The 20226-nt window shown below is 51.5% G+C and overlaps 7 protein-coding genes across 7 annotated transcripts; 2 read left to right on the top strand and 5 right to left on the bottom strand.

Moving 5' to 3' along the window:
• Window positions 1-94: 94 nt before the first annotated feature.
• Window positions 95-2201, bottom strand: BJY04DRAFT_120360 (acyl-CoA dehydrogenase family protein). Its single transcript, XM_073708322.1, has 4 exons — window positions 1477-2201; window positions 1194-1419; window positions 767-1135; window positions 95-686 (listed from the first exon to the last, which is right to left on the bottom strand). Exons 1-4 carry the CDS (start codon window positions 2093-2095, stop codon window positions 350-352), a joined length of 1551 nt encoding a protein of 516 aa, XP_073567803.1. The 5' UTR covers window positions 2096-2201; the 3' UTR covers window positions 95-349.
• A 370-nt stretch (window positions 2202-2571) lies between these two features.
• rglB (polysaccharide lyase family 4 protein) lies at window positions 2572-5035 on the bottom strand. The gene is made up of 4 exons (XM_073708321.1): window positions 4156-5035; window positions 4018-4109; window positions 3955-3969; window positions 2572-3910 (listed from the first exon to the last, which is right to left on the bottom strand). Exons 1-4 carry the CDS (start codon window positions 4814-4816, stop codon window positions 2693-2695), a joined length of 1986 nt encoding a protein of 661 aa, XP_073567802.1. The 5' UTR covers window positions 4817-5035; the 3' UTR covers window positions 2572-2692.
• BJY04DRAFT_120314 (transcription factor domain-containing protein) lies at window positions 5036-7776 on the bottom strand. Its single transcript, XM_073708320.1, has 6 exons — window positions 7600-7776; window positions 7462-7546; window positions 6423-7406; window positions 5963-6376; window positions 5675-5910; window positions 5036-5610 (listed from the first exon to the last, which is right to left on the bottom strand). The coding sequence occupies exons 1-6, from the start codon at window positions 7730-7732 to the stop codon at window positions 5255-5257; spliced, it is 2208 nt and encodes a 735-aa protein (XP_073567801.1). The 5' UTR covers window positions 7733-7776; the 3' UTR covers window positions 5036-5254.
• Window positions 7777-7934: 158 nt separating this feature from the next.
• On the bottom strand, window positions 7935-9377 carry BJY04DRAFT_120312 (uncharacterized protein). Its single transcript, XM_073708319.1, has 3 exons — window positions 9110-9377; window positions 8909-9057; window positions 7935-8844 (listed from the first exon to the last, which is right to left on the bottom strand). Exons 1-3 carry the CDS (start codon window positions 9286-9288, stop codon window positions 8252-8254), a joined length of 921 nt encoding a protein of 306 aa, XP_073567800.1. The 5' UTR covers window positions 9289-9377; the 3' UTR covers window positions 7935-8251.
• A 910-nt stretch (window positions 9378-10287) lies between these two features.
• BJY04DRAFT_221558 (hydrophobin family protein) lies at window positions 10288-10785 on the bottom strand (the record flags this gene model as incomplete). The annotated part of the gene is made up of 3 exons (XM_073717162.1): window positions 10288-10338; window positions 10389-10474; window positions 10527-10785. The coding sequence occupies 3 exons, from the start codon at window positions 10783-10785 to the stop codon at window positions 10288-10290; spliced, it is 396 nt and encodes a 131-aa protein (XP_073567799.1).
• A 1175-nt stretch (window positions 10786-11960) lies between these two features.
• On the top strand, window positions 11961-12974 carry BJY04DRAFT_209555 (SDR family NAD(P)-dependent oxidoreductase; the record flags this gene model as incomplete). Its single annotated transcript, XM_073714140.1, has 4 exons — window positions 11961-12247; window positions 12316-12545; window positions 12604-12705; window positions 12781-12974. The coding sequence occupies 4 exons, from the start codon at window positions 11961-11963 to the stop codon at window positions 12972-12974; spliced, it is 813 nt and encodes a 270-aa protein (XP_073567798.1).
• Window positions 12975-13359: 385 nt separating this feature from the next.
• On the top strand, window positions 13360-17829 carry BJY04DRAFT_230250 (ankyrin repeat-containing domain protein; the record flags this gene model as incomplete). The annotated part of the gene is made up of 9 exons (XM_073719251.1): window positions 13360-14230; window positions 14269-14383; window positions 14438-15236; window positions 15291-16026; window positions 16084-16530; window positions 16604-16768; window positions 16847-16975; window positions 17015-17717; window positions 17756-17829. The coding sequence occupies exons 1-9, from the start codon at window positions 13400-13402 to the stop codon at window positions 17827-17829; spliced, it is 3999 nt and encodes a 1332-aa protein (XP_073567797.1). The 5' UTR covers window positions 13360-13399.
• Window positions 17830-20226: the final 2397 nt, after the last annotated feature.

Raw genomic sequence — 20226 nt, 5'->3', positions numbered from 1 at the left:
AGTGTGGTTACGAGGGTTTGTTTGCTTTCCTCCTTTTTCGGTGCGATCTTGTCTGGCTAAGCTAATGGCTAATTGGTGTAGGATGTTCCGCCGTTTCATTTCGTTGCGGGGAATCCGGCGAGGGTTATTCGGAAGATTGAGACGAGTCTGGATCCGGAGCAGAATCAGGATCAGGAGGCTTCTACGAGTGGCTGAATAGTTGATAGAGATGAGGATAGAAAGCTACGCTGGGAGAGAACAACCTTGAACAAGTAATAAACATTCTTGCAGTGTCTTATCATCCCTATCTCACACAACCCTATACAATATATACACACCACCCTAAGAACAATATCCCAATCGATCTGATCTAAAGCATCGCCTTCGGGAAATTCTTAAAAGCCTGCCTAACCCCCAAATCCGCCAAAATCTCCTCCGTGCCGCCCAAAATCGCATCGAACTTGTACGTGCGATGGAACATCTCAATAATCCAACCCATCCCCGACTGTGTCAGACCACGTCCACCAAAGATATTCGTTGCCTGCTCAGCGATCTCCCCCGCTGAACGCGTGACGTGCGATTTCAGCAACCCAATCGGACCGCCCAGGTTCTTAGATTGCTCCGCGTAGCTCATGTTGTTCATTTGGTAGGCGAGGGATTCGAGCCAGGCTTGGTTGCTTTCGACGAGGGAGATCATGCGGGCGAGTCTGGAGATATTGTCAGCATTACTCTTTAAAGGGAGTACCGAAGCGATGGGAAGGGAACGCAAGGGAAGCGATTGACATACTTCTGCCGAATAACCGGCTGCTCAACAAGTCTCTTCCCAAAGACGATCCGCTGGTTACACCACTTCATGCACTCCTCCACAACAGTCCGGCTTAGTCTCGTGACCGCGCAGACCATCATGAACCGCTCGTGGTTGAAGTTCGACATGATCACGATGAACCCCTTGTCTTCCTCGCCGAGGAGGTTCTCCACGGGCACTTTGCAGTCCGTGTACTCGACGAAGGCGGTTGCCGCGGCCGTGCTGTACGAGGTCTTGATCTGTTTCGTCTCAATGCCGGCTTCGCGTGGGATGAGGAGCACCGAGAAGCCCTTTTCTGTCCGGCAGGCCGTTACGAAGTAGTCGGACCACATGCCGTTTGTGATCCATTTTCTGTGCATAGATTGTTAGTCTTTTATACGGGAGTAGGGGAACGGTTGGATGAGCGTACTTCGTCCCGTTAACGATATAATGCTTCCCGTCGGCCGTCTTGACAGCCGTCGTCCGCAACCCAGCAACATCACTCCCAGCAAACGCCTCCGTAACAGCAAGACACATTTTCTTCTTCCCCGAGAGCACCTCCTCCGTGACTCGGGCCCGCAGCGGCTCATTCTTCAGCCAGTTCTGCACAGCCGTCAAGCTAATCGTCATCCCGGCCATATTTCCATCCTGGAAGCCTATCCACCATATTAGCCTCCTCGCCCCCAAAGCGAAACCCGAGGAAGGATACTAACCCCTCGCATTCGCCCTCACCATCTCCTGCGCAACAATCAAATCATGCAAATAATCAAACTCCCTCCCATCCACCGCCCCACCCAGCAAGTTCCGTCCATGGAGATGCCTCCCGGGCCCCAACCGCATCGCAAGCACATTACTCTCAGCCATCTTATCAATCAGCCCCTGCGAGATCCAACTGCCATCTTTCTCCTTCTCCTGCGCCTCAGGCTTAATATGCACCTCCGTGAACTCGCGAATCGCCTTCTGCAGCCGTCGGTGCGAGTCGTTGTAATACGGGCTCTTGAAGCCAGGGCGGAGCCACAGTGGTTCGGCGTAGGGCACTGGAGACAGAGAGGTCGGCGTGGGTTCGAGGACTTCGGGGGATTCGTTGGCGATGGAGCCGATGCAGAGCTGGGGCCGGTATTTTGTGAGGACGTCGTGCCGGTGCAGGTTGTAGAAGTCCGTTGTTGCGTCTGTTCCGGCGATTTGCTCTAGCACGACGGAGCCGCCGGGGTGTGCGTCGAGGAAGTCGGTTAGGTCGTAGACGCGGTGGTCGATGATGCACCAGAGGGAGTCGGGGGTGTTGTGGGCGGCGACTTCGGCGCGGGTGTATGTTTTGGGGGTTTGTGAGGGCATTGTGGTGGTTGTTTTTGAGGGGGGGAGAGGGGAGGAAAGAAGGATGGTGGTGGGATGAGAGTACAGGCGAAGGAACAGGGGGAGATTAAATAGAAGTATCCTAGGAGTAGCAAAAAGAGCCGGGGACGGAGTTGGCAGTTGCGCCGCTGCGCCCGCAGAAGACTTGTATCCATACTACCCCGGATGATTGTTATCGGCCAATCAGCGACTGCTAATTAATATCTCCCAGCGGGGAGCCGAGGTTGTTTTGGTGGTGGTTAGCGGCGCTACGTATGCGCGCTTTGAGCTGAACTGGACGCCTGAGCTGAGATGGAATAGTATGAATACAGATACCAAGAGCAGCTCAGATCATTGAGCTCAAGTTCAATTGAATATATCGAAATCGTATGACAATGTACGATTTGTCTGTTCTACGCCGTCATCACCAATGTGCCAAGGAAGAAGAACAACCTCGGTACATGGGCAAGTTATAGATAGATAGACAGCCAATGTAACCTGTCCTGTAGCTTAGCTGCAGCTCTACCCACATCCGCACAGTAAAAACGGAAAGATATTCCTCCCGTCCCGACTCGTATCGATCCATCTTTACTGCGAAACTCATCTCACCTCCAATCTCAACGCATCATACTGCACATACACCGTCGTCGGCAACACCGCCGTCTCCGTATTCGTCCCATTATACGGCAAATGCAGCGTCAACACATTCTCCCCCACCTTCAACCACTCAACCGGGAACTCCAACCTCGATCTAATCTGGTAGCAGCTCACAGCCGACCGCACAATACAGCTACTCGACTGATTAAACCCGATCAGCAGCGTCAGCGGCTCCTCGACGTCGTTAATGTAGCTCTCCAGCGGGAGGTTCGTGTATGGTTCCGCCGGGTTGTAGACGTCCGTGTTCCCAGCTGCGGTTTTGGCGCCCGCGAGTTGAATCGTTAGTGTGGCCTTCTTGCGGCGTTGGAGTTGTTTCTTGCTTAGATGGAACCGGATCTTCCAGTCGTGGGTTGTGTTGTATTCGATGTCTGGGTTGTCCGGGGTCGGGCCGTAGACGGCCCAGTGGACGGTGTTGAAGTCGACTGCTGGGTTGCTTTCCCCGATGGTGTAGTCGATGCCTGTGGGGAAGTCAGTTTGCCAGTCGTAAGCGCCCCAGTAGATGAGGTACTCCGGGGGTTGGAGTGGGTGTGTGGTGTCGCGGGTCACGCCGTGGCGGAACTCGCCAGAGGATTTGTCGGGGGTTCCGAGGCGCCAGATCTCGGTTCCTGCGGACTCGGCGGTCCATTTTTCGTTGAGAATGGTTGATTTGCCGGCTTTGACGACGACGCCGTCGCGGACGAAATCGCCGAATATGCCGTCGGCGTAGACTGTTAGGCGGTATTTGCCTTCTGTGATGTGGTCGATGCTGAAGCGGCCGTTCTTGTCGATGTCCACCCAGTACTGGTATGAATCCGGGACGATGGAGTTGTCTTGGAAGTAGTGTCCGTCCACCGTCAGGATGGCAATGGGATTCTTGGCGTTGCGAGGGAGCTTGACTGTGCCCTTTACGCTACCTCGCTGGCTCGAGGGGACATAACCAATGACATGCTTTGCGATCGAGTCGTAAAAGTCTACATTCCACTCGGGGTTTGCAAGAGCACGCGCCTCGTCTCTAAGGGTTTCTAGAGAGCCAGAGTCCTTGCCGCCGTTGAAGAGATAGAACTGTGGGCCGAAGGTGCGGTCGAAACCGTGGGTGATGTTTGGTGTACCTTCGCCGTGATGGTTGGAGACGATGTAGTTGTAGACAATGCCGTCAACAGTAAGGTCGGAATGCAATGGGCCCTAAATCATCAGCTATGCGATATCGCGCGGGATGTAAGACATACACCGTAGTATGTATCCTGCGAATATGTCAGTGAGCATCTCGATTGCGTCTAATAGGTCCATACCTTGGTGTTCATCACCAACCACGCGCCGTACGTCGTTCCGCCGGATGTCGATCCATCAGCATACATACCGTGGACATCGTTATCGCGCCACACTATAACTATCAGCTTGCGTCGGGATGCGTAGTTGGGAAAACACACGATTGGAGAAGGTGTACTTGGTAAAGTATTCCGAGAACTGCTCCACATAAGCATCATTTGGCGTATTGTTCAGCCTCCAAGTCGCATCTTGAACGACAATCTGCTCCGCAATCGCCTCATCACCAGGCAGAGGCGCAGTCTGGAGATCACTAGAGCTCAAATGTGTCCACAGGTCCGTATTCGGTCGAAGAAGTGTGCGTAGCTCTTGAAGGTTGCGCAGGAAGGGAGTAGTCTCATTGTAGTAGGCGAGTCGACTGAACATGTGCAGACCGGTCTCGCCGTCGCGAAGGAATATGTATTGTTGGAATTCCTGACCGGTTGGGGTGTACGTGTCATTGAGGATAACGCCCGCATAGTCTGCGCCGGTGGAGTCTGTACCCTGGACGAGCTCGAGGACTGGATTTGTGGAGCCCGCAGTGTAGAAACCGGATGGGGTGCAGTAGCAGTCGAGATACGGCCCGATACCGGTATTTCCTGACTGCTCACCCAAGAGGTCTTGGCCGTCGAGGTACAGGTCAACGACACGACCACGACCTTTGTCGAAGACGGCTTTCAGTCGATCATTCTCGAGGGTGATTGAACTGTCTTCCTCTGTTGCAGTGAGAGTGGCGCGAACCGCGGAGGCCCACGCGAGTAGGGAAAGCGGAACATCGACACGCATGTTTTCTGCCTTGCAATTGCGCGGATGCGAGTTGGAGCATCAATTGCTTCCGCAAGACGCAGATCTTGTTAAATAGTGGTTGAACTGCGTGGAGCTTCCCCACACATTGAATATCATCCGGGGTAAAGCAAACCGACAACCGCCCCGACCGGCCTATGGCCATTACTTGCTGGACAGTAATTGGTCTCTCACTGGAGACAGTGGGTTCGTCACGGCTTGAGAACGCGCAATGCAGTGCAGTCGATAGAGCTAACCCTAAAACGCCTCGGAGATCCCGGCGGGGGCGTGCGGGGGACCGCGACCCCTGCCAAGTGAGGAGACGGCACTTGCTCGACGGAAAAATTATTCGGTCTCTCTTACCCCGAACTTCAGTGGGTTGACGGAGTTTCACAAGTGTTAAAATGACAAGCCATAGAATGTAGACTGAATGATACCTGCTCAGTATAAATGGCTCGGCACGCTATTCAACCACGACATGTCCTGGAAATCCGGAAAGTCAAAGCCATCCAGTAGAATGGAGTTCATGCCGTCTCCTAACTGTATAGATCCTGCTGAATTCGCTGCTACACCGGAGAAGATGCTCTGATCAGGTGGTGGGGTTTCTGAGACCACTTGTTCGTAAAGGATCTCCAGTGCCGCTACGCAGCGCCGCGCGGAAGTGCTGTAGGTTTGGTACTTTCGAAGAATCTCGAGCGCGCACTTCCACGACCGTGTGATTGCGGGCTCACTGACTTCTTCAAAAATGGCAGGGCAGAGGCGGCTGGCGATCAGGACGGTAGCTGCGGTGTAGACGTCTGTCTCTAAGGATCAACATCGTAGATAGATAGGCTGTTGAGTTAGAGTAAACATGGGACTTACATAAAATATTATACCACCAAGCCGGGAGAGGACCGGATGACCCATCGGAAGGAATATTGCTGTATATCAGTTCGATGACTTCTTGAGCGACCTTCACACAGATGCTGGAGCATTGTAGGGCAACCCTTTGGGGTAAGGAGTCGTTCAGTGATATAAGGGGATCAGAGGCTATTTCTCTGGCAGTGCAATATTTCGACAACACGGGTCGGAAGAGCAACATGCGGACGTGCAAAAATCTAGTCAAGTATTGGTAAACAAGGGATTTAGACAAGTGGTGGAACATTATACCTGGCCCGCAAGACAACGCTTTGACGGTAAAAGATAATATTATCCGGTCCGGTAGCCGAACTGCCTCGAAGATGTGGCGGTAGACTGCGCGTCCACTTCGTGAGAGCGCGATCGAGTTCAAATATAGTCAGTTCGTCTTCGGCGGTCTCTTTGTTGAAGTAGAAATCATAGATGTCGTCAGGGCTCTCTTCCACCACAGGCTTGTATAGACTGAGTAGCACGTCGTTCAAAATTTCATAGAGCTCCAGCGACTTGGCGTAGAACGCCATGAATGAAGGACGATCGGCCGGCTGCGTTGCTTCAGAGCCAGAAGCAGATGCAATATACTCTTCATCAATAGTCGCTGGCAGAGGAACCGAGCCACATGAAGCTTTCGAGATCATGGCCGGACGTCCAAAGGTCATTGAAATAACCCTGTTTTCGGTTAGTCGAGCATGATTGGAAATGAAAGGATACATACCTGTCCATGAGCACGCAACCATGCCAGATCTTTCGTGCCAGTTGCTGTTCCTGAGGGTTCTGTAGACGTGCGATGGTCTGCGGGAGATGCAAACCCATACTCTGCGCATTTCGAATGGCCAGCCCAGTCACAATCCAGCACTGATGCGCGGAATCGGTGCTTTGTAGATACTGCGCCATCAGGAGAAGACACTGAATCAAGGCAGCAGATCCAGAGTCCCAAAGGTTGAAGTGCAGCAAGTCCTTGGCACGCGAGAAGAATGCAGCAGCCGAAGCTTCTCGCTCCTCAGGGGCTATAAAGTCGGCCAGCTGACATGCAAGACCAAAAATGACGTTGAAGGTACACATTAGCATATTCTCGTCGGAGAGGTGAGCCTCTCCCGTCCAGATCCGAGCATATTCCTCTCGTAAATGGATGCTGTCGACAAGGGGATAGAGTGGAAACACGTAGTGCCAGTACACGCCCATGAGACTATCTGCCGTTTTGCGCGGAGGTAATACGTAGTCATGGACAGTGCTTTGCCTCTCCTTCTGTGATGGCATCAGAGTGGGAGGAGGTTGCGTCCCTAGGACAGACTCCGAGGTATGCTGTTGCGGCGATGAGATCCTCTTGTCCACTGCCGTCTTGATCTGGCGCATGAAGCTGGCCGCACTTGAGCTCCCAAAGAACCCCTGCGTAGCGCGCTCTTCCTCCATCGCTCCCATCATGGCATTTACACCATCTGCCCCGGCTGCATTGGAATGTGAAGCTCGTCGTACTGAGGTTACAGGCTCACGTATAATACTCCGCGGAGTGTCCTGAAAAGGGCTTCGCCCTGGCGAATGGAGCTCTGCATTAGTCCCCGACGAGAGGCTGGTCCTAGGTGGGTAGGGTCGATTGATAGGTGTATGAGTTATCCCGCGAGAGGCATTGACCTCTGACAGGCCCGGAATATAGCCAGGGCTTTCTAAATGCTTGATGCGGCTCTCCAAACTGGCGATATAGCTGTTCCGTACAAAGTTAGCGGCGACTCTCCCCCAAAAGGATGCGGACTGCCTACTCTTGAGCCGCTCGCTTCTTCTCTGGCTCACCGGTGTATTTGCACTGCACACCAGTGTCTTGTCTCTTTGCACACGGGCCGCATACTGCGTGGTGGTTAATGAATGTCACCCCTTTCCAGTGATTTCGGACGATTTACCCGGCTGGACGCCATCGCAGCGCACCTTTCGAGCTCGGCACTCATCGCACGCGACCGAGATCTTTCGACGCTTTGGGCGAGGACCTGAGTCGCCGCTATTCGAGGCTCTTTGAGTGGGCATCGTATTGTCCATCGGCCCTGGTTCGTTCTGATGTGGTTGCTCGTGATTGAGATGGAAGGAAAGTCGTCGGAATGGAATCCGTTATGCCGCGGAGAGTGTTCGGGCTCGGTTCCGGTTCCGGCCGGTCACTGTTGATGCCTGAGGCAGGAAAGTGCTTCTCTTGACTTTCAACCAAATCACACGAGGCATATAACTTGGTTAGCAAAAGGAAACATAAGAAACCTCGAGGACGCAGCAGCAGAACTTCAAACTTGTATTTCTGAGCGTGATAGAAACAACAAAATACATGGAATAAATGGCGCTTCTAAGCCCTCAAGTGAGCACCAGATGAGACAGGCCGTACTCTGTCCCTCGGCCCTAACACTGAAGAACCTTATCAATCTCGTTGGCTCAAGCCAATTCATGAGCAACACAGTCAATGACCTGTCGTGATGACAGGGCTTTCGCACAAAAAGTAAGAAGAACTGAAAGGGAAAGACATGATGGAATTGAAGCGAGCCCCGTCTCACACCGACACGGTTGAAGTAAATATCACCGAGTTCGCCTGTATTTCGTGCGTGGTAGGTAAACTCTGATCCGACCAACCACAGGCATCTTCTTGAGCTCTACCTCACCTCGCCTTGATGACCGCCGACTTTTTGTCTTCACGATTTCGCCATTCTCAGGGGCATTCTTGTCTGCAATTCTTCTGTAATACATCCGGGAATGTTTCTTCTTGATGTACTTGTCCTTCTTTTTGGTGCGATTCTTCTCGCCGTGAACAGCAGTAGAGACTGGATTAGAAATGGGTACAATCTCAGCCTCTAAAGGACATGTATCCTGAGGAGGCATCACCGGCCTGACCTCGGTGACAGGCTTGCCCTTTTCACAATCCGAGCCATCTCGCGTGTCGTTAATGGAATAGCTCGAGGGCTGGCGTGTAGTCTCTGAAAGGTCCGTCGAAGTTCGATGACCATAATTGGTCCTCGACCCCTGAACCGGATTGGCGGGACCAGTATCCAAGTCATCATCGCGATGTAGGTGAGGTCTGGTCTGGTGGATTTTGCATATTATAACCGGTTCTAGGATAGGCTCGACCACTTGTCCGACGTCCTCGCTCTTCGTAACGGTGCGCGGTACATCTGCTGAGATTGGTGTTTGTTAGCCAGGTTGTTTCTTAATAGACGACAAGAAATGTGAATTGTTTACTCAATGGCCTCGTGGCAGTCTCTGGCTTCTCCTCCTTGTCCCGGCCGGCTTTGCCTTTTTCCTGGTCAGTGGGACCTGGTGTGCTTGAGGGCTGTGTCTTGATGCCAGTAGGGTTTATTACCGGCACGGGCCGGATAGAAGGTGCTTTCCTGCTACATGTTAGATCATCCAAAGAGCAGAAGGGATGATTTGAAAGTTTACTGCGGCGCATTAAAACTCCTGCTCGGGTTCACACTGGTGTTTGCACTAGTGGCACGACCAGATGGGCGCGGCACCGTAAATGCTGGGCCTGATGGGCTGGTCTGTGTATAGGTGAGCTTCCAGTTATCATCATAGGGCCGGTAAAACTGCGACTCCCGTTTCGACTTTGGGAACGTCATTTGTAGCTGTCTCAATATGATCGGTCCTTGATTTCAGGAACTGCACACAAACCCCAGAGTAGGATGACGGGGTGGAAAGCATTGACAGGACTCGGGCTGCATTTTTGGAGCGAGGCGGGGTCAGCCTGCATGGATATGGGAATGAGCATGATCATGTGCTGCCTCAGCCTCAGCCTCGCCAGAATTGCATCTGTCCTACGCTTTCCTCACGGCTGAATAATGAATCCCTGAATTTCAGAGACACATGGCTGACACCAGTTCGTGTTCAATGTTGATTTGAGGATTGGTGGGCTGGAAACAACAGAAACAGAAGGTTGTACATATGTAGCAGCTAACGATCGAAACATAGCAAGAGGGCAGGATGTATAGTGAATAGGGCTGTCTCCAGCACTGCCATGCCACCAATCTAAACTAGATCGGGGCCCGAGTAAAGCTGTAGCGTTGAGTACACTGTGATATAAATGACTGTACGTCGTGGTTGTAGTATAGGCCCTGTTCAAGAATCCTCTGAGGCTCTGCCTCTTTACATCAGAAATGACCCAAATTTGTCCCCCAATGTCCCCCAGTCAGCTAGGGAAGATGTCTGATGGGATTCTATAAATGCTATCACAGAGTTCGGTCGCCTTAAGAACTGAGAAGGGCACTGTTGGGTAAAGATATCCTCTAAGTGGATCATGAATACGTTGCATGTTACACCTTCCACATTACAAGGGTTGTTAGACAACTAAACTGTCAATATCAGGTTCCTGAGCGGCATAGAGCTACCAGATTGTGCTTTCGGATCCCAATGCGGGCCTCGACTACGTATTTACGAAACAACTCCTAAGAACCTGGACAAGAAGAGTAGATCGGATTAATTATTAAGTACTGTAACTAGTCTGCGAGAGGTAGATGTCTGATCAACTAGCCGAATATACAAAAGAGTGATGTGGACACAAAGTACAAGTAATTGGAGACCACAGATGTCGATGGTAATGCTGCCAACGCAGATCACGCGGCTTACAAGACGTTGATCGGAAGGCAAGGAACAGCAACATTGACGAGACCGTTCTGCTCACAGTTAGCATATAACTCGATAATCCTGGAATCTGGAAACATACAATATCACCATCACCACCATTGCAGCAAGCAGCGTGATTGTTGCACTGTCCGCCGACGGTTCCCTCAATAACCTCAACAGAGGCCACTTTCCATTGTCAGAGAGCTCTATCACATCATAAACGTGACATAATACTTACAAGCGCTGCATCCGCTGTACTTGCCGAGGACACCGTCGCTCAGAACGTCGAGGTCAGCCCCCTTAAGGAGGTCGAGGAGGCTGGCGCTTTCGTCCTCGGTGACAACGGCGTTCTGGTCAAGAGTGTCGCAGCAGCTGAGCTGGGCGTTTCCGCAGGTGCCTGCAGATGAGGGAGTGGTTCCGGTGAGCGGAGACCCAGGGGCGTAGGGCATGGCCACGGCGGCAGCGGCGAAGAGGGCAGCGACAGTGAGGAACTTCATGTTGACCGAGTGGATGGTAATCTGTGTTTGAAGATGGAAGTGGAGACTTGAGTATAGAAGGATGGATTGAAGCAAGGATGGTGAGTTGGTTGTTCTACAGAGGTCGGATATTGAGCTGGCTTTATACCTTAGAAGCTTTCATCACCAAAGACACCCCAACCGCAGCACTACCCCTGAGAAATTCTTGAGGGAGGGTTGTTCAGGGGAGGCTCGGCTGAACCTCAACATCCCTTGCGTGTCCCGTCAATATTGTCGCTGATGATCTGTGACAGCTCGTTGCCTTCGACCCTAACGGTCACCCCACGGCAAGCCACTCCGCCAGTAAAGCAATAAATCATATGAGTGGCTCAATTTTGCGACATACACCTTCAAGAAAGTAGATGATCTACCCGCCTCTTGCTGTTTCACAGAGCCTGTGGCGGAACATGGAGATCCATTTGCTGCAGCCCGCCTGACAAGTCTGGGGTCAATCTGATATGTCATTTGCCATAATTTCCACATCTTGGGAAGAGCCTTTGTTGAGCTCAACTCAGGGGTTGGGAGAGAGTGGTAGTCCCTTCTTCCTTTTTTTTTTTTTTCATTCACACATTGGTCTCGAATGGCGCACTGCCTCTGCATCGCAGATTAGCTTGAGAACCTTGACTGTAGATATGAAGTCGTCACACCATTCAAACAAGCACTAGGTCTGCACAAAGCGAGACCATCATAATGCGAAAGCAGGACAAAAGTATATGTTAGGCGCTAGTTAGAGACCTTGGGGTTGAGGTCGACGCACTGGTACCCAAGCGCGTTTGTATACCCTGCAGAAGCAAATCGCAGCTCATCACCGAGTTGTTGGGTAAACATCAATCATTGCCATGAGGCTATCTATGTCGGTGATAATTCTGACCCTAAAAGCTTCCCACGCCCCGCTTGTTGGCTCTTACGCTCGATTGATGCATGACAAGCTTATTGACAGAAAAGGAAATTTATGCGAATGCCTGCCAGTCAAGCTTCCCCGCAGCCAGCACAACGGTCAACGCATCAATCCCTCGGACGACTGCCTCTGCACGGTTTGCTACGTGAGAGGGGAGCAATGAGGGGTCAGCTCCGATCGACTCTCGAGACCACCATAACTACCCACCTCCCTTATCCCCTCTCCGTCCTCCTCAACCATCCTTTCACAACCCTTCGAAATGTCCACCCTCCGTCTCAAGGACGAAGTCGCCATCGTGACCGGCGCCTCCTCCGGCCTCGGCCGCGCGATATGCCTGCGCTACGCGCGCGAAGGCGCGAAACTCGTCTGCGCAGACTTCTCCGAGAAAGCCCGCTCAGAGATTCCCGAAGAAACAGAAGTCTCGACGCATGATCTCATCGTGAAAGAGGGAGGCGAGGCGATCTTTGTCCATACTGATGTGGGCAATGCGCAAGAGATGGAGTACCTTGTCGTGGCTGCGGTGAATAAATTTGGGAGGGTGGATATGTATGTTCTCCCTTGTTTTGACACTCCTCCTAGTAAGAATGGCGCTGAGTGAGAGGTGAATCTGGTAGTATGGTCAACAACGCGGGGATATCGATTGAGGCTAGATCACCTGCGGTATGCCACCTGACGGACGAGGAGACGTGGGATACCACGATGCGCGTCAATGTGAAATCGGTCTTCCTGGGGTGCAAGTATGCGACGGCGCAAATGCTCAAGCAGGAGCCGCATCCGTCGGGGGATCGGGGGTGGATTATCAATATGTCTTCTGTGAAGGGCATTGTTGCGGGTCTTTATAGCCGTGAGTAACACAGCTAGACCCTTAGGGCTTTCTGGAGCTGACGATGGCTGTGCTATAGCGTCCTACTGCGCGTCAAAGGGTGCCGTTTGTAACCTGACTAGACAGGTTGCTCTTGACTACGCGCCGTTCCGGATCCACTGCAATGCTCTGTGTCCTGGGTGTAAGTCTGATAATCTAAATTGATCTGAGTCATAGGATCAGAATACTCTGTGGCACCAAGCTAATGTGCGTAAAGATACCGAAACAGCAATTCTGAAAGAAACAACCACGCACATGGCTTCCGTTGATGATTTGCAGCGCCGTCACCCTTTTAAGGGCCTTGGAAAACCGGATGATATTGCGAGGATGGCTGTTGTGCTGGCAAGTGAGGATGCCAACTGGGTTACGGGAGTTCTTCTTCCTGTCGATGGGGGGTATACTGCTCGGTAGGAATAGTAATTGATATTTATCCAAAGAAATGAGAAGATTAACCAATCCGACCTATTGGACAACTTGTTTGGCAGTCTAGGCTGCCTCTTTGAGGTGCGTGAGACTGTAATCTGTAGGCCATGGCTCCTGAAAGACTAATGGTTTACTGGGACGGAGCGAAACGGAAGAAACCTCTCGAAAACTAAACAATATTTGAAAATCTTGAGGATAAAAAAACAGGTAGGCTGCCGACAGAGGCTGAGCGAGCGAGGCAGCTTTTGTTTTGCGTGGTGGAATTCAACCAATGACCACGGTACCTAAGCGCCCAAGGCTGTTCTGCTTCCTCCTGCTGCAGACCCCGCTTCTTGCTTGACTCTTCTCTTCTTTCTCCCTAATACAGAGACCAAGGTCGTGTCCCTTCGAGTCTATGAACCTTGATAGCAGCAATGCTTGACTCGAACACATACACGGTAGGGTGGATATGTGCCACTCGGGTCGATTACACCGCAGCGCGAGCGTTTCTCGACGAAGTGCACGAAGTCCTGAACTCGGCCTCGTCAAGCAGCAGCAACCACTACACACTCGGAAAACTGGGTAGGCACCATGTTGTCATGGCTGTTTTGCCTGCCGGGGGATATGGGGTGTGCTCTGCAGCCATCGTTGCAAGGGATCTGGTGCACGACTTCCCTAATATCAAGATCGGCCTGATGGTCTGGGTGGGAGGGGCAGCGCCTAGTCGTAAGCACGATATTCGCCTCGGTGATATTGTCGTTAGCAGGCCTCACCGTGGAACGGGAGGGGTGATCCAGTTGGATCTCGGAAAGGAGATTCAGGATCAGGAGTTCATACAGACCTCGTTCTTGAATAAACCGCCAGTTGGATTACTGACTGCCATGAACGGACTGGCGACAATATACCAGAGTGAGGGCCATCAGATCGAAGCGTCCATATCGAGGGTTCTGGCTGCAAACCCATCGCTGCAGAAGGTGTATGAAGGGCCCGCACCAGCGACCGACAGGTTATATCGATCGGACGTGGTCCATCCCATTCAATCTGACGCAAGCTGCGAGAAAGCCTGCGGTAATGACCCTTCAGTCCTGATTGTAAGACCACAGAGGAAGGAATACGATGACGACCCAATGGTACACTACGGCGTAATCGCTTCATCCAACCGGTTGATGAAGAACGCGTTGACGAGGGACAAGCTTGCGCACGAGAAAGGGGTTCTCTGCTTTGAAATGGAAGCCGCGGGCCTGGTCAACCACTTCCCTTGCTTGGTAATCGGGGCATCAGCAACTACTCGGACTCGCACAAGAATGACGAGTGGCAAGGGTATGCTGCCATGACAGCTGCCGCTTACACCAGAGATCTTCTTCGCGAAATCCGTCCGGCCAAGGTCGCTGCTCAGAGGAACATCACCGAAATCCTAGGTGAGCAATACTTTATGTGCTTCCTGACGTACTGCAATCACTAATATCTCACAGAAAATGTGTCAAAGGGAATCAGAAGTCTAGTCGACACGCACGAGGATCAGAAGTTGCAGGCCGTTATTAAGTGGCTTGGTGGGATAGATTCATCATCCCAGCAGCGCGATTACTTAGAGCTCCGACAGGAGGAATTTTGTCAATGGCTTTTAGCATCCGACCAGTTCCAGCAATGGCTGATCAACGTCGGACGGACTCTGTTCTGCCCTGGAATTCCAGGGGCCGGAAAATCCATCGCCACCTCTATCGTGGTCGACCATCTCTATCGGATGTTCGAGAATGACCCAGGTGTCGCTGTTGCTTACATCTTCTATAGCTATACACAACCAGGAACCACCAAGTTAGAGCTATATTCAAGTCTTCTGAGACAGCTGGCGCGTCCTCCTACCCCGAACTCCATCTTGCAACTCTACGATTCCTATTCAACCAAAGGGATACGCCCCTCCTCCGATACGCTACTCCGTACACTCAAGCTTGCTATCTCAGAGTACTCGAGGGTTTTCATAGTAGTTGATGCCCTTGACGAATGCAGCATTTCCGAAAGCGTGCGGATAAATATTGCTGCACAATTGACAGCGCTTCAAGCTGAAACTTATGTCAACATGTTCGCAACATCGAGATATTCTACCAAGATGGCGGAGATATTCGAGAATGCTGGAGGCACTATCATGGACATACGAGCCAGGGATGAAGATATCCAAAACTTCCTCCGAAGCCACATACCAGACACCCCACCTTTCGACAGCCCCGGAATAAAACAAGAAATAATGCATACAATTTTCCGGGAGACCGATGGCATGTAGGTTAAGTGGTTGCAATCTCTGGCGACCATACCTCTGGCTAACAGCATTAGGTTTCTTCTAGCAAGGCTTCACCTTGACTCACTGAGGGACAAGGATACCCCCATGAAAGTTGATGAGGCTTTGGAGAGTATTCCCAACGACTCGGAGGTGTACTCAGAAGTCTACGAGCAAGCCATGAGAAGGATCGAAGGCTCGCAAAAAGGCGCTCAGGACCTCGCTCTGCAAGTCCTTGCTTGGATCACACTGTCCCCGGCGGCGATTACAATAGGAGAACTACAACATGGACTGGCCGTTATCCCCGGATCGTCCAAGCTCAATTGGCGAAATCTGACAGACCCGAGATGGCTAATTGACGTCTGCGCGGGCCTGGTTACTCTGGATGGCAGGTCTGCCGTAATACGGTTCGTGCACCACACTGCCCAAAAGTATTTCGAGCAATTCTGGAGGATGTGGTTTCCTGACGGACATTACTGTATTACAACTGCATGTCTCACATATCTCCAGTTCGAGCCCTTTGCCAAAGGTCCAGCTCGTAGTGATACCGAATACGCTCAGCGCTTGAAGGAAAACTGCCTTTACGCCTATGCTGCCCAGCATTGGTCATACCATGCGCAACAATCATATAGGGAGACGAAGGAGTTTATTGTTGAATTTCTTGGGGAGGACCTAGCTCTGGCCAGCGCTATTCAGGTCTGCCGTCAACGATCGAGGGCTGCCGGACCTTTGATCGTACCCGAAAAGATTACAGGCCTTCATACTGCTGCATACTGTGGCTTTCCTGGGGAAGTCTTGCATTTCCTACCGCACCATGATTTCGAGGAGCTAGCGGACTGATCAGGTCAGACGCCTCTGCATTGGGCTACGAGGGGTTGTGAGATACGCACAGTGGAGCTTCTCTTGCAGAAAGGGATGGACGTGAACGCAACAGATCTCAGGATGAGGTCTTGCTTGCATTGCGCAGCAATACAAGACAGCGGCCCGCTAATAACTTTTCTTGTCGAAAGCGGTGCGCTGTTGGAACTCCGCGATGAGGATGGAAGAACGCCCCTTTTGATTGCTGCATATGAGGGTAGCCTTACTTCTATAAACCAACTTCTGCTCAACGGAGCAGAGATCCATGCGTTGGACGGCATGCGACGAAACGCGTTACATTTGGCTTTCCTGTCGAACAAGACTCAGAGCACTGCGTCTGTCAAGTTGCTTCTGGAACGCGGAATGGACATCAATACCTGCGACATGAATAACATGACGCCCCTATTATATGCCGTGGCCAGCAACAGCCGCGAAAATGTGGATCTTCTTCTAGAAGCAGGAGCTCAGCTTAACCAACGCATTGAACGAAAATCCTGGATCGGGGGGTGAGCACCCTGGACGTATAGTCTACAACGAAGGTGAGCACGCCAAAACCACCGAACGACCACGGGAGGAGGTTCCTGGCTTCGATGGCCTGACACCACTCCATTTCGCAGCTTTGATCGGTCGAGATGAGATGGCGGAATATCTTCTCCTGCGGGGCGCTGATCCTAACGTACGCTGCCCCTGCGGCGACACTGCTCTGCATATAGCCCTGCACAGAGGTATCCTGGTGCCTGCATGAGAAGGCAAGGACGCAAACGGGTATCCTGTGCATTCAGGGGATGAGTGGCCAGGCTACCGCCGGGAGAAGGAGAATTCTGCTACATCATACAGCGAGGACGGAAATATCGACGTTGAAGATTATGACGAGAAAGAGCAAGTAGCCAACGGCAATTGTGGATATACTGACCAAAAACAGCTCACAATTATCGAAGCGCTCCTTGCAAGTCTATGTATCGACACAAACATTCAGAATATTGAGCTCGACACACCGTTGCATTGTTTACCATACGAATCCCGCAACGCAGGCACCATCTATAAAAAATTATATCGAGCAGGAGCAGTTCCTGGCATGGTGAATGGAAAAGGCCAAACGGCGCTCCACATCGCTAGCCAAGCGAATGTCCCAGACATCGTTACTGACACGCTTGAAAGAGGCTGTTGCATTGAGCTCGAAGACGGACAGAGCCTGAACGCACTCCACTACGCCGTTAGAGGAAGTAGCTACGACACGGTGACGGTTATGCTGCGCTACTACGAGAAAACGCGAGGTTCTCTTAAGGGCGCAGTGGATTCTCAAGGAAAAAGCCTGCTGCACCACCACCTGGAAGCTGAACGTTTCCGATGCTTCCCCGAAACGATATGCCTACTATCAAACTATGGTGTGGACGCGAATACTATCGCTATGGATGGGGAGACCCCAATCAGCTTATTCCTTCGCAAGCCCTACAGGGCCCCGCGATCACAGGTTTGCTCCATACTTCTACAGCATGGCGCAGACCCCTTTTGGAGATCTTCCACCGGTCAGAGCCTAGCGCATCTAGCACTATGTAGCCACTGGGACCAGGTTCCGACGCTGGAGACGCTGAGGAACCATGGGGTCGATCTAGCGGCGACGGATAGTACAGGAAAGAATATCCTCCACTGCGCAGCCATTCAGGGAACATTGGTAAAGGAAACTCTGGACTGGATTTTGGCAGAAAACCTCCTATATCTGGCAGATTCGAGCGGTGAGGAAGGCAAAACACCATTCGATTATGCAATCGAGCAGGCTAAGACACATCGCCATGGTGGTTTCTTGGCTGATTGTGACTGGGAAGGTATGGTTCAGCTCTTACGTCGCACGTCTACCGCCGAAAGTCTCAATTATATGGGCGTTGAGGGGGAATGGTCACTGGTTTCTTTACTTGGGGCGCCTGATGTTAGTTGATGCAGCTTCTATGCCGTTTTCATAAATGGTATTGTACGTACTGAGTACATCTGAGCTGTTATACTATCTGAAAGCTTCTTTCCGCCTAGAAACATAAGATTATTGAGGAGGGCAGTCATGACGGTAGCTTGTAACGTACGGAATGGATGCCCTGAGGGCTTTTGCCTGGGTCGGTTGGCCCACATGTGAGACGGCTACTACAATATATGGTCTCTATGAGGCTGTACAGCTACAGGGTAGACGTATGAACCGAGGTGCTGTATAATTCTCATTAAGTAAAGCTACTGCTAAATCATAGAACCAATTGGCTCCGAGGCAGCCTTTGCTTTGGGTAAAGATATGACGAGGATTTGTGGTTCTCTAGGTACGGTTAGGTCTATAAAGAACGCAGGTACTCGGCCGCGGTGTGCCATATATGTCTTGGGCACCACTTATGGATTGCATATTTTATACGAGCTCTAGGAGATTCTAAATCATGTATGAGATGCAAGGGTTTGATTAAGTACATTGATATCTATTTAATCAAAGGTGTTCGATCTTCCATGTGGTATAGGACTTGGTATATTACTCACGTCCATCAACCATTCCTAGTACCCCTTGTGATTTCCAGCAAGATAAAGCCCGGAGAGGGACGTTTACAATTAGCCAGGGCGCCACCTGCCGCCACTAGGACCGTGGCATGGGGCATGTTCAATTGCTAAGTGCCAGTCACATTGCCCAGAGACAGGATGTTACACACACAACAGGCAATTACATCGAGTGCTGGACATATAGCAGATATCTGTTATCTGGCCACCTGGTCATCAACAGGTGCAGATATATCATGTACCCACTACCAAAGACCCCGATCAAGAAATATAGGCGCTGAAGCACAATACAGGGGCTAATACACCTCTTCGTGACGGGCCAAGTGATGGCTTGGTGCACGGAATCTGGTGGAAAGGCACAGACAGCTATATTAATTGCTCAAAATCTCAATATATGTATCACACAAGGCCTAGCACCGCATGTACCAGGGTACGGCTGATGAACGTCACTCAGCTTGCCAAGAGACAAGGCGCATAGGAGCTAGAGGCAGATGTGTCTACAAGAGGAGGTGTATGTCACGTCCTTGAAGAAGAGCTAACGGGTATAGCTCAATAGTGAAGATATGCAATCTCCAACCAGGAACGCCCGCACCAAACATGGCGCTCTGCCGGCCCCATATTGCGGTTCGTGCCGCCCACTCGCCTCCGTATGAAGTCATATATCACTAATCACATATCTACCTCGCCGTGTCACTGGCTCTGATTCAAGCCTTGGGAGATAATAAGTGGAGATAGAGCTGCGAGACCTGAACCGTCGTTCTTGGTCTGCTGCCCTACAAGCCACAAAGTTCAAGTTCGGTAGATATTTACGTCAAGGTGGCCGCTGCCTGACAGCACAGGCCTGCTTATCGCATTTAACGATGGATAAGACTAGGGTATCAGCTGGAGGAGTATCACACACGGACAGCGGATCATGCACATCCGGCCCCCATGCCAGAGGATGGACTGGGTTCTGACGGTGCATGACTCGTGACTTTTTGGCCTTGCCTTGAGGAAGTCTGGCTCTAGGTGTGGCCGAATAGTAATCTGGAACTGCGATGTACTCCTTCCCAGGACTAAGCATTGAAGGCCGAAGTGTGGCTGCGCTTGCCACATGTCTACTGGGCACACTCTCTAGCATGGTATATCAGGACTTTGTGTGTTACAACACAACGTTTGCAGACCATACTCAGGTCTCTAGCGCACGCCGCCGCTTGCTTTTCTTCCCCGAGTGGTCAAGTTGCTCCTGTCATCTAGTCCCATGTTAGACAATACGAACAGGGCAGGTGGGAACCCAGCCACAGGTTGATCGCTTCCATATCAAGCTTCGCGCTTGTTGCTGCTGCACGTACCAAGGCACAGACCGTGGGTGTCTCAAACTAAGCTCATATCTATACGTTCTCTCCAATGAGAATCCTTCACTGGAGCATGGGCAAAAGGACCACCACAATGCAATGTAGCATTCAGCTGCAGAGGGCCACAGATACCCAGGAAACGAGAAACAGCAGGCAATGCTTCGGTCACTGCGTGATGTCAGCGGCGCGAGTTGTATACGACTTCAGCATCTGGTCGATTGGGGATGGTAGTGTCAATGGCCTCATGATGAAATGACCCTGAACTACAGGTATAAAGAGG

The sequence above is a fragment of the Aspergillus karnatakaensis genome, assembly GCF_047715665.1.
Source record: "Aspergillus karnatakaensis strain CBS 102800 unplaced genomic scaffold BJY04scaffold_50, whole genome shotgun sequence".
NCBI classification, from domain to species: Eukaryota; Fungi; Ascomycota; class Eurotiomycetes; order Eurotiales; family Aspergillaceae; genus Aspergillus; species Aspergillus karnatakaensis.
Note: the sequence above shows the minus strand (reverse complement) of the source record. Positions and strands in the feature narration are given on the sequence as shown.